The following is an 18175-nucleotide window of genomic DNA, read 5'->3' as shown; positions in this document are numbered from 1 at the left end:
ATACGACAATATAATTAAATGCTAATAGTATGAAGTAATACAGGATAATAAGAATAACAACGACTATAGTAGAGACAAAATAATCACAGAAGGAATACAGCTCAATACAGAGATAACAACCGGGGATCTCTTAGTATCCCGAGGATCTCTTAATATCCTCAATATATGTGCTGGGAATCTCTCGGTATCCCAAGGATCTCTTAGTATCCCCAATATATGTGTTGGGGATATCTTGGTATCCTGAGGATCTCTTAGTATCCTCAATATACGTGCTGGGGATCTCTCAGTGTCCTATACTACAGTCCAAATCAATATATGTGCAGGGGATCTCCTGGAATACAAATCCGTAGTCCCAAAGTAAACACACAGCAGCAACACGAAAAATACTCAATTCAATTCAAATTTCATACCAAGGCAAAATAGATATTTCTAACCTAGCATGCTGCACATAATCCAAATAAGGCAGTTTAAGCACGTAAAGCAATTAAGTCAATTAGACATGCTTCCCTAAGCTAACAGCAGGCTTAAAGTGCAAGTAGTATAAAGAGGAAAGGAAACACAATTATAGTTACTTAATGAAACATGATTTTCAACAATTAGCACAAGTACGCACTTGTCACCTCATGTACAAGGCATTTCAAATATCAACAATACCATATCCTAAGGGGAGTTCCCCACACAAGGTTAGGCCAGCCACTTACCTCGAACCCGCTCAATCAACTCAATATCACGTTCTTGTCACGAGTACTCGACTCCGAATGTCCCAAATCTATTCAAATCAATTGCATAATGTAAATATAACTTCAAGTAACTGATTCCACTAACTAATTCTAAGCTAGTATGCAAAATTAGGAAAAATGACCAAAACGTCCCCGAGCCCACGTCTTGGAATCGGGTAAAATTTACAAATTCAGAATCCTTATACTCTCACGAGTTCATTTATACCAAAATTATTCCAATCCGACATCAAAATCTAGATCAAAACCCCAAAATTAGGCCTAAGAACTTTTCCTTAATTTTCATCCCAAATCCGAAATTAAATGACAAAACTAAGATTAGATTATAGGAATACAACTAGAAAGGGATTAGGAATCATTACCTACTGATTTCCTATTCAAAATCCTCCCAAAATCTCCCTCACCCGAGCTCCAAATCGATTTTCTAACTTTTGATTTCAAACCCTCGAAATATCTTATTCCTGCTTCTGCGAAGACCAAGTCGCACCTGCGACTTTTCATTAAATGGGGATTTTCGCACCTGCGACTTCCTTTCCGCAGATGGGATGCCACTTCTGCGATGCCTGGGCCGCATCTGCAGTCAAATCCCAAAATGACTCAGACTCCACATGCGGTTCTCCTACCACTTCTGCGGTCCAAAACACGCAGGTGTGATTATGACAGGTTCAGCCAACTTTATTTTTCTCCTAAGTCCAATTCAACTTCCGTTAAGCACCCGAAATTCACCCTATTCCAACTTTTGAATCACATCAAACAACGCTAAAACCACAAAATGCTCTCCAATCGAAGCCTAAGGATTTCCAAAACTTCAAATTCCGCTTTTGATCAAAAAGTCTATCAAACCTCATCAGAATGACCTAAGATTTTGCACACACGTCACATTCAACACTATGGAGCTACTCCAACTTCCGGAATTTCATTCAGACCCTTAGATCAAAATCTCACTATCGAACCGGAAACTTTAAAAATTCAACTTTCGACATTTCAAGCCTAAATAAGCTACGGACCTCCAAAACACAATCCGAACACATCCCCAAGCCCGAAATCACCCAACGGAGCCAACCGAACCGATGGTACTCTATTCCGAGGCTATCTTCACACTGCTCCGACTACGGTCCAAATTCTAAAGCTTAAGCTCTCTTTTAGGGACTAAGTGTTCCAAAACTCTCTGAAACTCCAATTAAATCCTCCCGGCAACTCACAATAGCAGAAACAAATACGGGGAATGCAGTTAATAGGGGATCAGGGCGTTAATTTTAAAACGACGGATCGGGTCGTTATAGAGGTAAGTGTTGGGTCTAACCTTAATTTGAGGGAATTAGGAACCCTTGAACTATTTACTATATGAATTACATGTGTAATGGCATATATGCTAGATGGAGAGTATATATACGCCGTCAAAATGATTGTTTCCATGTGTTTCTCGTATTTCATGAATTATTTCTATACCTTAACTGTTATATGCTTTAATTGCTTTCTATGTCGTAATTTGTTACTTGTCATTAATTATTCTTGTTTTAAATTGTTCGTTCCTTTCATGACTCTGTGATTAATTACTACTTGCCTTAATTATCTTATTTGCACACCTTAATTATCAAATGCTTGACTTGTTTTATTACTTTTGTATTATTTATAGCATTCATTTGATTGGTACATGGTTCCTTTATTGCTTTGCTTTCATATTCCTTAATTGTGGAGATTCTTATAAATTGAACTATTGAATTGATTTCTTTTATTGGCAATATTTATGGATCGGGTTGCATGCCGCAACGGCTGTGATATGGTAAAATAAGGAAGGATTTTGATATTGATTATAATGATATGGTGGGATTGGGTTGCGCGTCGCAATAGTTGTATACGGAATGCTTGATATTGATAAATTATGGTGAAATAAATGAGGATTAGGGCATTGATTAAGAAGATATGGTGGGATCGGATTGCGCGCCACAACAGATTTTTATATGTGATTCTTGATATTGATAAATGATGCTATGGGAAAATAAGGGAGACCGTGTGTGTATGGTAGGATCGGGTTGCGCGCCGCAATGAATTGTGTATGTTGTTTTCGTTGATGTTATTGTGTTGATTTCTAAGATTTTTACATGAAATTATGATATCAGTTATTCTAGGATCTTCGACTACGATGATTGAGTTCTTTTCATAAATTAATTAACTTACTTTTGTTTTGTATTTTCCTTCCTTGTTGGCCCGCCTTGCTTTCGTCACTACTTCGTCAAGGTTAGGCTCGGCACTTATAGAGTACATGGGGTTGGTTGTACTCATACTATACTTTACACTTATTGTGCAGATTTTGGAGTTGGTTCCAGCGGCATTCAGTAGACTTGCTTGGATCTAGCTATATGAGGAGACTTGAGGTCTAGGTGCACGACATCCACCTACTTCGTTTTAGCTATTTATTTTGATTCAGACAGTTATGTTTATTTCAAACCATTATTTGTAGTTTTCTAAACGCTCATGTATTCGTGACACCAGTCTCGGGATTTGTAATTGAATTTTGTCACTTATTAGTTTATTGTCATATTTCAGACTATTCGGCTGTATTATTTTCATTTAATTTGGAAATTGCTAAAAATGAGTAATAGATATAGCTTACGTTGACTTGCCTACAAGTGAAATACTAGTAGTCATCACGGTCCCGAAGATGGGGATTCTGGGTCGTGACAAAAATTGAAGAATGGATCTGCATATGACATAAATATAGATTTAGATACATAGAATAGATTTAGCTTTTAGATTCTGTTTAAATGTGCCAAGTGATATTTTCTAAATATGTCACTTGGTTTAACCTCATGCTTCACTACCCTCCTTTTAATATAATATAGATATAGATGATTAAAGAATGTGGTTGTAATCATAATATTTATTTTCCATAAAAAAAATTATCTTGAAAAATGCTTCCACCTGAAAATATTTTTTAGTGTTTGGTTGGTTTGAGAGAAATATTATTCAGAAAAAAATAAATCAATATTATATAAAAGAATTTAGAACTAAAAATCAATAATAGTCCATTGGAGCAAGTAACATAAAGTTCAAAGTTTACATAATTGTAAGAAAGCATTTTTGGTATTTATTAAATACATAATAAACAACAAATAGTGTTTGACCAACTTATAAGCAGACCAACAAATAAAGCATTTTTGGTCTTTATTACTCCATCCATCTCAAATTATTTGTCGTGATTTCCAAAAATAATTATCTCAAATTATTTATGATTTTTGAAGTTCAAGACAAACTTAATAATTTTTTCCTATTTTACCTTTAGTAGTAATTATTTTTGAAAACTACAAACATCTCAATTATGGGGTAATATTATGATTGTTCAAATATCAATAAGACATAAATAAGAGTAAAATAATCAAAAATACCTCCTAATTATTACTCCCTCAGTTCATTTTTACTTATCTACTATTGATTTTGCACACTTCTTAAAAAATAATAAATAAAGTGCATAATTTACCGTAATACCCATATTAATTGGTCTATAGTCTTAATGGATTTGGGAAAATAATTTGGAATAAGTAATTAGTGGTAAGGACAAAACAGAAAAAATAAATTATTTTTCTCTTGATATGCAAAAAATGATAAGTAAAAATAAAAAAAATTTAGAATATGTGATAACTAAAAGTGAATAGCGTGAGTATTTTGTTAGAGGGCGTGTAAAATAAAAACACGTAAAACCATTTTTTAGAAAAAAAAGAAAAAGAAAAAAGGAACTGCTTGTAATGAACCCGTCGGAAGCGTCAAACTGCGTTTTACACTTGTGTTCAGTGAATCAATAAAGGAATTTTTACCTCCTATAGAAAATGTTAACACCTTATTTATTTTAAATAAATATCATTTAAAAATTATATTCTATAGATACCTTTTAATGTTTATAGCAAAATATCTAATTTTGGTTACCTCCTACCCCTAAGCCACTAAATACGTTATTCAGTTACACTATTTTCTTTCTCTCTCTACTTTGATACATGTCATTCTCTTCCCCCATTCCCTAAAAATATGATGCTCAATCTCAAAATTCTTCTCACCCACATCACTTACCATTAGTCACAAACGGTGATTTCAAGTTCACGATGTCTCATCACGGTGGTAAAAGGAACGCTGAGAAATCCCACGTTTCGTGTCTCTCATCCTCGTTTTCAATTCACAGGAAGTCACATTGCAAAATAAGATAAACTAAAGAGAAGAAATCATAAACAGTATAGCCGATTTACTGGTCTTCTTTTGGCAAAACTTCATGGTGTACTGCTCAAAGTTCTTGTCACCGAGCTGCTCTCAAAAGTTGTTGTCAATGTAGATCCGAATTTCAGCTCAATGAGATTCAGGGTTTTTGCTCGACGGCGGATTTGTCGGAAATTAAGGTTTGTTCTTGAACAAAGACGACGGAGTTTGGGGCTGAACAACTTGATTTTCTGTTAATATATTTCAATGTATTTTCAACGTATCATGCTGTATTTTCATGTATTTCATTGTATTCATTGTATTTTTTTCATTGTAATTCAATGTGTCTCGCTGAATTCCATGTATTTCATTGTATTTACTATCTTTTTTCATTGTATTTCAATGTATCCCATTGTATTCTATGTATTTTATTGTATTCACGGTCTCGTTATATGCCATGAATGTATTCATATATTTTTTTAATTAATATAATTTATGTATTCAGATGTATTATATAATTTCTCTGAAGATTGCTATGTGTTTGGGGTATTTTTCGGTTAAGAATCTTTTTTATAATTGAAAATACAAATTTTGTGTGTTATAATTGAGTTTGTTGAGTTATATTAGGAGTCTATTATGTTAATTGATTTACTTTTCATTTAAAAACAGTGTAATCCCCTGTTTCACGCCGTGAATACATTCAAATACAGTCGAATACAATAATCTGTCCAGTTGTAATCTCATGTTTCACGCTATGAATACAGTCGAATACACTCGAATACAACAGCTGATTAGCTAGACTTCCCTGATTCAAGCCTATTTTTGCTACTATATTCATGAATACAATAGCTTAAATAAATCTTATAACAACAGATAATATATCTATAATCCGTAATATATCATATGGTATATTACGTATCTATAATCCGTAATATATTGGTATCTATATATACCTAATTACCATTAAAAGAGGAAAAGAGAGTAGTTTTGATGGCTCCAATTGCATTGCTGCTACCAAGATTCACTCCACCAGATATTTTTCGCTTCCTAATACTTGTAGTACTTGTGGCACTAGCTTTAACCCCGTTTCCCTAGTATTCTTCAAGAAGAACTTAGCAATTGATCCACCAAATTTGTTCTGTAACTCCCTTTGCAGGTGAGTCCATACATTTTACTGTGCCTTGGTTTATTTCCAGATCTTGAGAAAAATGAACTGTTTGAAATGGGTTTTGATCTTTTGTTTTGGTAGTTTAGTTTACTGTTGCTGGTCAACATTTTGGTATAAGTGGATTCTCACCATTTTCTTCTGAATTACTAGTAAGTATAATTTGAAGTGAAAAGACATGCTCATTTCAGATATACAAGTATTTCTAGTCCTTTTCTTTTCCTTTTTCATTTTTAAATGTTGCCATGACCCTGGAGATGGAAAATAGCACATAGCAGTACGGTGAGAGAGTTTTCTTTTTGTGTGCGTGTGCGTGTGTTAAATAGGGTTGCGCTGAAGGAAAGGAATGAGTATTCATATCGTCGACCCCAACTTGCTTGGGACGGAGGCATATCTGGGTCAGCTGTAGACACCTCAACTAATTAATCGTACACTAGCTACTCCTAGAGGTATGGGTAATTCTGTCAATCAAGGCTAAGACAGATGAACAGAATTCATCATTTGTTCTCTGTTGATATTTGATCCTTTTTAATGATAACCGAGAAATCTCGAGGGCTAGTGGTAGGCTGTTCAAAACTTGGTGGATGATGGGTCACTCCTATAACCTTCTCCGCTTAAATACCAGGCTTTTGTGTGTTGTCGGGCTCAAAACCGTGACGTAAGCCTAACCTGCACATCATAAGTTACCTGCTTACTGCTAGACCAAAGCCCTGGGGCTGTTGATATTCGATGGTTGGTACCCAAGCTGTTATCTCTCCTCTACGTCTAGTCTACCCCTTGGGAGTTGGGGCTAGGTGAGACAGACGGCTAAAACTTGTAATCTAACAGAATGATAGCTGAGCTTCAAAGTGATTCCTAATAGAACTTTCTAAAACTAATAAACATATATGTATTTTTTGACATAAAAATAACCCAGTCTTTAGGAAGTATAAGGAAGTAATCTGATTGGAACCGAGATTTTGAGAAATCATAGGTTAGCATCCTGTTAGATTCTAGCTAGCGAGAGAAACAGAGAAATGAAGAGGAAGAAAAGTTCAATCTGTATTGTCTAAGAGAGAGGTCGAGTTCAGTGCAATGTCTTATAGCGCTAATGTGCACTAACTCACTAACATCACATAGCCAGCTATCAAATAACCCAACTAACTACTCAACTGATATTGTAACTAATTCAATGACCCCTTATACTTCTATTGTGTACACTTTAATACCCTGTATCTCAAGACTCCCCCTCAAGCTGGAGAGTGGAATGCATTGAACACTCCTAGCTTGGAGAGAAAGAAACAGTGCTGAGCAACACCAAGTCCTTTTGTCATGATGTCAGCCAACTGAAGCTTTGTTGAAGCATGATGAGTTGCGAGCAGTCCATTTTTGATTTTCTCCCGGACAAAGTGACAATCTATCTCGATGTGTTTTGTTCTTTCATGAAAAATAGGATTTTGCTACAATTTGGAGAGCAGCTTTGCTATCACAATAAAGGTCAACTGGTTGATGCAATGCAATATTCAATTCTTGTAATAGGCCAACTAGCCAAGTAACCTCAGTTGCTACTGCTGCAAGACTTCTTTATTGAGCTTCAGCTGAGCTACGACTCACTATTTGCTGTTTCTTGGTCTTCCAAGATAGCAAAGAGTCCCCCAGTTTTATAACATATCCAGTGATCGACCTACGTGTATTGGGGCATGCTGCCCAATCAGAATCACAGTAGGCAGAGAGATGAGAGATAGGACCTCTTTTGAGAAAGATACCTAGTCTAGGTGAGCCTTTGATGTATTTGACTACTCTAAGTGCAACATCCAAGTGAGACTGTTTAGGAAGTTGCATGAACCGACTTAACACTTGCACAGCAAAACAAATGTCAGATCGTGTGATGGTCAAATAGAGCAATTTACCTACTAGCATTTGGTAACATGCTATATCCTGCAATTCTTCATCTCCATTGTGTCCTACATGTTTGTTATACTCCGTGGTAGTCAGTTTTTGATTTAGCTCAATAGGAGTAGAAGCAGGTTTTGCTGCAGCTAGCCTGTGGTGGAAATCAACTCTAGTGCATATTTCCTTTGGTTTTACAACAGACCCTTATCTGATCTCATCACTTCTAGCCTAAGAAATATTTGAGTTCTCCCAAATCCTTGACTTTAAACTTGGTGTGCAATGTACGCTGCCTCTTCCACAAGGGACATGTTGCTACCAGTGATTAAGAGATCATCAACATACACTAAGATAACAACAATGTCATGTGTGTTATTTGCTTAGTAAATAAAGAGTGATCATATGCACTATGTTGATATCTTGCTCCTACTAAAGCATTTGTGAGCTTAATGTTCCATTGTCTTGAACCTGTTTCAGGCCATAGAGTGATTTCAATAATCTGCAAGCTTTATTCTCCCCCGCCTTTGGAAACCCTGTGGCAAGACCATGTATACTTCCTCATATAGATCACCTTGTAGGAATGCATTGTTGGCATCCATTTGATAGAGGATCCATCCCTTTGAGGTTGCTATGCTAAAGATAGTTCTCACAGTTATCATTTTGGCAACTGGTGCGAATGTCTCATGATAGTCCAACCCTTCTTATTGAGTGTATCCTTTTGCTACCAGTCGTGCCTTAAACCTCTCAACCTCTCCATTTGACTTATATTTGATCTTAAATACCCACTTAGAACCAATTGGTTTCTTCTCTTCTGGCAAGTCTACCACGTCCCAGGTGTGATTTTCTTCAAGTGCTTTAATCACCTGGTCCATAGCTTCTATCCACCTTGGGTCATGTGCAGCTTCCTTAAAAGATTGTGGCTCAGTTAAGACTGAAAAAACACTGAGATATGAATGATATGTAGGAGATAGGTTATCATAGGAGATGGTATTAGAAATTGAGTAGGGATTGTTAGTGTCTTAAGAGTGGTGATGTAGTCCTTAAGCCAAATGGAAGGTTTTCCTTGTCGACTAGACTTCCTAGTCTCTACTTCTGCAGATGCTAGTTGTGGATGCATCTCCATTGCACCTGCTTCTTCTGTTGTTTCTAAGAGAGGTTCCTGAACTTCTGCTGTCTTAGCTACGTGTTCAGAAATAGAATTTTCATTTATTGGGGCTGCATTCTCATGTTCTCCACAAGATACTACATGGTCTATGACTGTTGCATCACTTGTATTTTCCACTTCTGTAGCAGTATTGTCATTAATTGGCAACTGCATGTCCTAGGGTGTAGTTGGAATCACAGTTGCATGTGGTTGTTGCACATCTCCTGCTGCAAATGAATGTTGAGAAGTGAAGAGATCCTCTGAACCATCTGAATCTATAGTATTGTCAAAAGGAAAAATCTCCTCTTTGAACACCACATCTCTGCTAACAAATATACTCCTGTTCTCTAAATCATAAAGCCTATGACCTTTTTGAGTTCCTGAGTATCCAATAAGAACAACCTTTCTAGGCCTGACTGTGAATTTGTCACCTTTAGGTAGGTTACTTGCATAGCATAAGTACCCAAATACCCTTAAGTGATCTACTTTAACTGGCTTTCCATACAACTCATAAGGTGATTTACCTTGTAATACACTGGCCATTCCATTTCTCCCATTGCTCTGCTAATTCGCCTCTGTACATGCTTTTCACACAGGATCCATCCACAAATCCAAGCTTGCTCTTTCCCCCGAGTGCCAAATTCATCACCCTGCTCCACAGTGTGTAGTTTTCTGGACCTGTGAGCTTGAGCGGAATTAAGATGAGTCCTAGAGCAATCTGAAGCTTGCAAAAATAGTGGATGATTATGATCTAGTGAACTGATTTTGTTATCCGCCATGGCTGTTAGAAATTGAGCTCGATATCGTAGAATTCCTTAGCTCTGAACTTTGCAGGAAAACCTTGAATCTCGCCGGAAATCGTTTGGGATTACAGTCCTTGCGATGCCTGCTCTATACCACGTTAGATTCTAGCTAACGAGAGAAACAGAGAAATGAAGAGGAAGAAAAGTTCAATCTGTATTGTCTAAGAGAGAGGTCGTTCAAAACAATGTCTTATAGTGCTAATATGCACTAACTGACAACACATAGCCAGCTGTCAAATAACCCAACTAACTACTTAACTGATATTGTAACTAATTCAAAGACCCCTTATACTTCTATTGTGTACACTTTAATACCCTATATCCCAAGACATCCTATCAGTCCAAATGCTAGCTTAAGGAATATACTAGTTTTAATACCTCATTCCAGATGCTTTCTTGTTTTCGAAGTCATTAGAAAGGGTTGAACTGTTTAATCCATTTATTCTCCTGCATATATAGTGCATGGGGTAGAGAAAAGCTCGTCAATAAGCTTCAATAGTTTCTCAGCTGCGCATGTTGCCCTATAGTTATATATACAGTATTCTTAACATTAATTTCACTTGCCTACTTTTTTCCCTCTTATTTCTTGGATGGAACGCCATCATCATCAAACTTTAAGGAAATTAATGAGCAAGTCTGGATCATAGTGATCGACAGGTTTCTTTTGCTGGTTAAAAGTAAAGATTGGTGAGTTAATGTCGTAAAATTGTAGGAGGTCACGTACTTGAAAATGTCTAAATCTTACCATTCTGGATGATAATTTACAAGAAAAACTAAAAACGAAAATTGAAATATGTACACACATATATCACAACAGTACTCAAGGTGTTACTGTCCTTGAATAAAATGCTCATACAACTAAATATAGAACATTACATGAAATTCTACTCTTTGCTTTGAAAGTCAGAAGGCACTTCCTCAGAAGATCTTCCAATCTCAAAGGATATTAGCAATCGCAGTTAATGTAGAGAAAGCAGCTCCAAGGTACCTCTTTCTTCCTATCGTGTCACTTCTTTTGAATATTGTTCTTTTTTCTTTTCCACACAAGATTCTAAAGGACAAAATGTTAGAAACTTTGATTCTGAATTGATGGGAGATGCTTCTAGGTATGCGGTGGTTACAGGAGCAAACAAGGGAATTGGCTTTGAGACTGTCAAGCAGCTCGCAAATTCAGGTGTGACGGTTATCTTAACTGCCAGAAACGAGAAGAGGGGAATGGAAGCAACATCTTTGCTTAATAAACAAGGTTTTTCAAATGTTGTTTTCCATCAGCTTGATGTTCAAGATGCTCAGAGCATTGAGTCCTTGGCAAAGTTTATACAAACACAATATGGGAGGCTTGATATTCTGGTAAGATTATGAATGGTCCAATTTCTCATGATAGTTGGTTAGAATTATTGGAGGTAAATTTCCATCTTAGCGCATAGTGTGAGGAAAATTTTATGGCATAATATTCAAAGAATTCAGCTTTCTATTCGATCTTGAAGCAAATAATGCAAAAAATTGCTGATTAAATTTCTGCAGGTAAATAACGCTGGAGCTTCTGGAGTTGTAGTCGATGAAGCTACCCTAAAGGCCTTGAACATAGATCCTGTAGACTGGGTAAGATAATTTGGTCAATTCTTCAGTCTCGTTTTATGAAGGATTGCACATTGTAATTGAGCGATATGGGATTTACTCCCAAATCTAACTAAAATTTTGATCCTCAAATTTGAGGTGGACGATAACTCTTATTGTGCTCTAAACTAGAATATAGGGATTGTTTTATGCTGTAACCATAAGGATTCCCATCCCTCCTTATCTCATATGTAATCGCTACACCACTTCTAGCCTCCCTCCTGCTTTCTCATTTGTAGTAATCATACACTTGCAATTATTTTTGATAGAGTAATTATTATTATTCTATATTGCTGCAAATGGGATTTACCCCATGTACTTATTATTATAAACAGTTAGCAGGGAAAGCTGCCAATGTGATTCAAGTTGCGATGAAAACAACCTATGACAGTGCCAAATTATGCTTGGATACTAATTACTATGGTGTCAAGAATGTTACTGAAGCTCTTCTTCCACTGCTACAAAATTCCCATTCAGCGAGGATTGTTAATGTCTCCTCCCTTAGAAGTGAACTTAAGGTAAGACCATCATTCTTGTCATTTCTGGAAATATCCATGGAAATAAAGCATCTTTATGAATTTCCTTAGAGAAATGCCATAGCAAAGTCAGTATCCAATTGTCAGAAGTCCGTGCCTATAAATTGCTTATCAGCACGTATGATATCCTGTTTTGAGCTCATTATAGAATCAGTAATGTAGCCCCTATTGCAAATATTTTACAGCATATGTTGCTTAGGTTAATATAGTACTTTTAACATTCAGAAAAAAAAATCCTTTTTTTGGTGCTTTTAGTCGTAGGTTTCGAGCTAGCTATAATTTTGGTTCCTATATATCACAATCCAACCTCCAATTTGTTAAGTGAATCTAGTTTATCCTTGTTGTTACAGCTTTTAAACTTTAAATTAAAGAAAATTTCATTTGCCTTCCCTAGCACTTCTTTGCTAACCACTCTCTTAAGCACCCTCAATCTTCCCTTAGACCATATAATCACGCTGTTACCTCTTTTTCGGAATGGTGGTTTTCAATTTTCCCATGCATAAATTATTTTTTTTGGTTTTAAGAAAGAAAAAACTTCAAAAATGGTAGGAGGAATTGGAAAGTTGGTGAGTTAATCATTTCTTTTCTAATTTTTTGACCTTGTTAAATTTGTTCAATGCATAGGAAATGAAAGTTAATGTGCTAAGCCCTAATTAATGGGATTATATGAAAGTAATGCGCGAAGCTAGGTTCACCTGATTTTTTTAAAAAAATGTGATGTGTAAGAGTTCGCATGACAACTTTGAAAACCAACGTTTGAATCCCTGCAGAGTCGACACTAGGTGAAAGTCTTCCCATCTGCCCAAGTGTAGGGAGGCAGAAATTACCCGTTCAAATTTGATTTCTATTATGATTGACTCCTATAATGAGAATAAGAAGGAATTTCTCTCAATGATAGCTTGTTGTATTTCAAGGGGTTGTGCTAATTATTTCGATAACTGCAAGAGGACAAGAACTTCCTATTTCTTGAGTCATTTTCAGTCTGAAAACTGAATCCACCAGATATCCTTTTGTTTTTCTTGATAGCTAATCAAAGCAAAACTATAGTCCAACAATTACAACATAACAAGATGGGAACATAATCACTTAAACATATCATATTTCTTATCATTTTTTTTTTTGTTCTCTGCAGCGAGTTCCAAACGAGGAGAGGAGGAAGGAACTTGGAGATATTGAAAACTTGACAGAAGATAAAACTGAAAAGATTCTGCAGAAATTTTTGCATGATCTGAAACAAGATGCTCTAGAAGTAAACGGGTGGCAGATAATGCTACCAGCATATAGCATATCGAAAGTGTCTCTTAATGCTTACACCAGAATTCTTGCAAGAAGGTATCCGAAAATGTGTATCAATTGTGTCCATCCTGGATATGTAAACACGGATATAAACTGGCATACGGGAACAATGCCCGTAGAAGAAGGAGCTGAAGGCCCTGTTATGCTAGCTCTTTTGCCAGCTGGAGGACCTACTGGTTGCTACTTTGATCATACTGTAGTAGCCGAGTTTTAGATCCTGTTATCAAACAAGGCTTAGCGAAAGACGCGTCTCTTAGTATTTGGTTGGATTTCTGTGCTGGGATGATGTCTGGTGGTTGCATTTGTAGTTGAAATAATGAGGGAAGCAAAGAATAAAATTGATCCCTTTATGTGTCCATATCACCAGACTTGTTTTAGCACATCATTAATGTTTTTGCTTGAATTAATCTTCTAGTCTGACAAATCAGTTTCATGAATCACAATTACTATTTGGTTCTCCAGGACAGAATGAATTCAACTAATACACTTATTGGATGATAGGCTAGAAATTATGTGTATATGACAATATTTGTACATACTAACTGGTAAAAGACCAGTCTCATGACTCTTCAATTAAAGTTATTTGCTTAAGCAGTCCTGGAATAGCAAGAAACAAGGTGTACTTACTAGATCCGACGCAGAAGTCCAAATATCAATGAATATCAAGTAAGCATCATGTGTTGAAATTGCTTTTGCAAATAAAACAATTACGTGTTTGGACTTTGGATATTGATATTAAGTAGTTGATGTGTAGTAAAAAATATTGATAAATCGTTTTTGTCGAAAAAAGTAAAATACTCTTAAAGTTCTTTAAATGCAAGATACAAAATTTGAAAGTATCTTTACAGGGAGGATGTTAGGATCAATCACTTACCATTATGCCAAAAGCTACCGCTGATATCAAGAGCGTATCGCCATAGACAAGAGGATGTTAGCAAGGATGAACGACAGAAATGGAATGGAGTTTGGAGAAAGTATCTTGGGGAAATACAAGAGATATTAGAGTTTATGACTTTTGACTGATTTTAGTGTATAAGTATTTGGTCTAAAAATACTTTTGGTATTTATTAAATACCTAGTAAATAACAAAAAATATTTGACCAACTTATAAATTTACCATAACATTTGACACTCAGAATTTTGATCAAACTATGAGCATGTAACACTAGCTACTTGTAATATCGGAAAACATACCCAAATATCATTATTTTACTATATATTTGGATCTTGAAACATACATCGTTTTATAAATTTGTTTTTAGTTTTTTGATCCTACATATATCTTTACACATGCGAGATTTACTTTTACAAATAAGAGATCTATTTTTTTACATATAAAAATCTAAAAAGATTTTTTTTATATAATTTTAAAGGGGCACACCATTATTTCACGGGTCAACTTCCTAATAGTTGTAGTAATACTCCATAATTTTAGTTGTAGCACTGCAAACCCATTTGATTTATTTATTAGAGAAATAAGGTGTTAACCTTTTGTGTGATTGGAGGTATTACTTGCAGGTGAGTTTTTCTGGGCCTTTATTTCTTCTTGAGAAAAATGAGCTGTTTTATGTTTATTTTCGGTCTTGTTTAGTTTAGTTTAATGTTTGCTGATCAACATGTTGACTTTCCCTGTATTTGGGTTCTCACCATTTTCTTCTGAAGTAGTAGTAAAATTTAAGCGAAAAGAGTTACTCCTTTCAGGTAAGTTTATTCGCAAATTCGAAAATAAACAGATTATTTTTGCAAGTTGGTCAATTTGAAAGTGTTTCATAGCAGTTGTAAATTCTGCTTTAGATTTTATACTTTGTTTTGAGAGATAATTTTTTGCATATCTGAATAATGAGCTGGGTTTGTTATTGTAGTTGTTAATTCTGAATAATGAGGTTAAGTAATTTATTTAAATTCTTTATAGCTTGAATTTCTAATATATGGATGTGTTTTTTGGTAAGGTTCATTCCAGATATCTTCTTGTTTTTGAAAGGGTTGAACTGTTTAACCCATATCTTCTTCTATTGTTTCTTAAAAGCTTCACTTATTCCTCAACTGCATACATTGCGCTATATATATAGGTATGGTATTCTCAACATAATTTTGACTTGCATTTCTTATTTTCCTCTTACTTCTTGGATGGAACACCATCTTGACCAAACTGAAAGAAAAATAATGAGCAAGTCTTTTTTTTTTTGGCAATCCGCGTTAGGCAAGCGCCTAGGGCTAGTTTTTTATTAATAAAAAAGAAAAGAAAATACAACAATTAGGAAAAGTACAAATAAGGTGGACAATAGCATCGGTTTTGTTACCCATATGCCTTGGCTGTATAATCACTCCTCTGCGCCTCACATTGCCTTATGACGGCAGCCTCATGTAGAGGATTCATGGTGTAGCTGCCGCCAAAGTCTCACGAGGGCATATAATCTCATAGCCGTGTTGGTATTTTCCCAAAGACATAGGACCAAGGCAACACAAACCGGGCTAAACCTTACCTTACTAATCCTATTGCGGCCAAGAAAAAGCCTCACCTACTAGCACGCATGTAAAAAATAAGAACTGGAGAGTACCAAATATTCAATGATCATCACAGAGTTTATAACATACTCTGTGATGATATTACAAATGAGAATACTAATAAAGTGGTATAATAGAATGAAGTACCAATTTGGTTCCTGTCCCTTCTTTTCCAAACATGTAAAATCTTCAATTTGTAATTTTTTGTTGTTTTCCTCAACCGTGTTAAAAAAGTATTCAAAAATCATCATTTCTTTTTTGAACGGTTGGACCTCGTTGAGGTAGTTGGGGCAGCCTTCTTTTGTTTGGCAACTCTTATTGGAGGTCGCCTAACATTTAAAAAATCACTGACCTTGTCGTCCCAACTATTTTTCCTTGTATGTGCCTTCTTTATTTTTCCACTATGCATAGGTGATAGGTCACCTTTTCTTGATGCCTCTGCCCGGCATTGTTGCAAAATTGCATCTTCTTCTCCTTCCTCATATATATCTATTCCCACATTCACTGGATGCGGTCGATTGTCGTGGAGGTCAAGTGTTATCAATTCATTTCCTTCTTGTGTATTTGCTAAGGCTGTAGTGTTTTGAAGTTGTTGTATGGCTTGCATGTTATTCCTGTACTTAGTCACATTTCCAGTGCTTGCAGCTTGCATTGGACTTATGTAGTTTAGGAGTTTAGGTCTTACCAAAGCGTCAAGTAACTCTCTATCCTCCAAAGAAATAAGTGTTGCCTGCTGCAAAGCATCATGTTGTTGTTCAGAATTCGGAGACATTACTGCAGCCCCTGCGATACTTTGATTTTGCTGCTGCTGTCGGAGTGGACTGTTTGCAAGCTGCACTTGCTGTCCATGCGCAAAATTTATTTGCTGCTGCCCAGAAACAATAGCATGGAGGACATTAGTAGGTGTAAAATTGTATTTTACAGCCGTTGTATTGTTATTTCCAGTAACTACTGCTTTGTGCATCGACGAAATTTCGATCTCCTTCGAAACTGCTGCATTACTAAGCTTTTGTTGCTGCCCGGCAGGTACAAAAACAGCAGCATTAGGACTCAAACCTTTTTTGATTTGCACTCTTTGATAATAGCTTGAAACTTGATCCTTGTGCACCTCCACTGCCCCTTCATTTGAAGTATATGAACAATGATCTGCTTCCTCCTCAGAAACACTCAGGTTGTCAAAATTAGTGTCTTCCTCGTGTTCACGTTGATCAGCCCATGTTTTGCGAGTAAGGAAAAATTCACTCGTCACATCTTGTTGTTCCTTGGAATCAAGCATTTTATTTGCATAGTTTGCTTGAGATATTGCAGCCATACTTTTCTCTACCTGTTGGTTATTTCCAGTAGATAAAAGTTGCTGCCCAGAATCGCCATCTCTCTCACCAAACGATTCCATTGACTGGGATGGAATGTCATGAACGGTGGTATTCAATGTAACCAATGGAGCATGGATCTTTGGAGTTGTGTTTATGAACATCGCTGCCTGAGCATCCTTTACCATCTTGGCCAGATCTGGATTGGATATCTTTAAAGTTGGTGAGGCTGCATTAGGTACTGCCCCTGCCTTTTGCTCGTCAACAGGAACAAGAGCAAGATCCTCGAAGTTTGATCGGGCATCTGCGTTCTTCATGGACTGCTGTTGCTTTCCACTGCCTAGTGAATTGGACAGCCTAATTGTTGAAACTAAATCATGATCAACCTGTTGTATGTTCATCTCAACATCCCCCAATGTAGGTTCATTTAGCAAAACATCAAAAGAGCTAGAACACCTGAGGTTGTTTGCGTCTATAACCTGATTTGTGAGACCTCGAGAATTCTTTTTGTTAGGTGACATGTTTGATTGATTTACTACTGTGAAGTCACCACCCTTAGATTGTTGCACCCCTTTAGCACCTGACGTAAAAGCATCAGTTACTTGTGTACGAGCAGCAGCAGATTTCACTGTAGTCGTGAGTACCTGCATAGAAGCTTCAACTGTCTCAGTTCCCTTCTTCATTGCACCTGTTATCTGCTGGTTATTAGTCGTCTCCTGTCCACAATTAATGAGCCCAGCACCTTCCTTAAAACCTGTTGCAGCTGCACTTCCCAAAACAACATCTTCAAGTTCCTGCTCCTCATTTTGCACTGCAGTAGCTATTAACTCAGTTGGTTTTTCAGTTAGATCAACTTGTGCAGCATTAGCTTTAATAACCCCAACAGTACATCGATTACCAGTAGCATTCAATGCAACCTTAGCCTCCAATTGTGAACCTACAGAAACTGGTCGTTTTACAGCTTTGTCAACTTGTCCTACTACTGCTGCTGCTGCATTATTCTTGGCAAAA

General features: G+C 36.3%; 1 protein-coding gene across 3 annotated transcripts; it reads left to right on the top strand.

Annotated features, from left to right (window-relative positions):
- Nucleotides 1-5894: 5894 nt before the first annotated feature.
- LOC107795542 (short-chain dehydrogenase/reductase 1) lies at nt 5895-13752 on the top strand. Of its 3 annotated transcripts, none has more exons than XM_075237140.1 (6): nt 5895-6075; nt 10808-10884; nt 11007-11250; nt 11425-11502; nt 11853-12035; nt 13186-13752. In XM_075237140.1, exons 3-6 carry the CDS (start codon nt 11116-11118, stop codon nt 13561-13563), a joined length of 774 nt encoding a protein of 257 aa, XP_075093241.1. In that variant the 5' UTR covers nt 5895-6075; nt 10808-10884; nt 11007-11115; the 3' UTR covers nt 13564-13752. The 3 variants fall into 3 exon arrangements, with proteins under 3 accessions (XP_075093241.1, XP_075093242.1, XP_075093240.1); XM_075237141.1 differs by lacking the exon at nt 5895-6075 and adding an exon at nt 6451-6533 and having other exon boundaries at nt 10804-10884; XM_075237139.1 differs by lacking the exons at nt 5895-6075; nt 10808-10884 and having other exon boundaries at nt 10975-11250.
- The last annotated feature ends 4423 nt before the right edge of the window (nt 13753-18175 follow it).

Source organism: Nicotiana tabacum, chromosome 18 (assembly GCF_000715075.1).
Source record: "Nicotiana tabacum cultivar K326 chromosome 18, ASM71507v2, whole genome shotgun sequence".
Classification (NCBI taxonomy): Eukaryota; Viridiplantae; Streptophyta; class Magnoliopsida; order Solanales; family Solanaceae; genus Nicotiana; species Nicotiana tabacum.
Note: the sequence above shows the minus strand (reverse complement) of the source record. Positions and strands in the feature narration are given on the sequence as shown.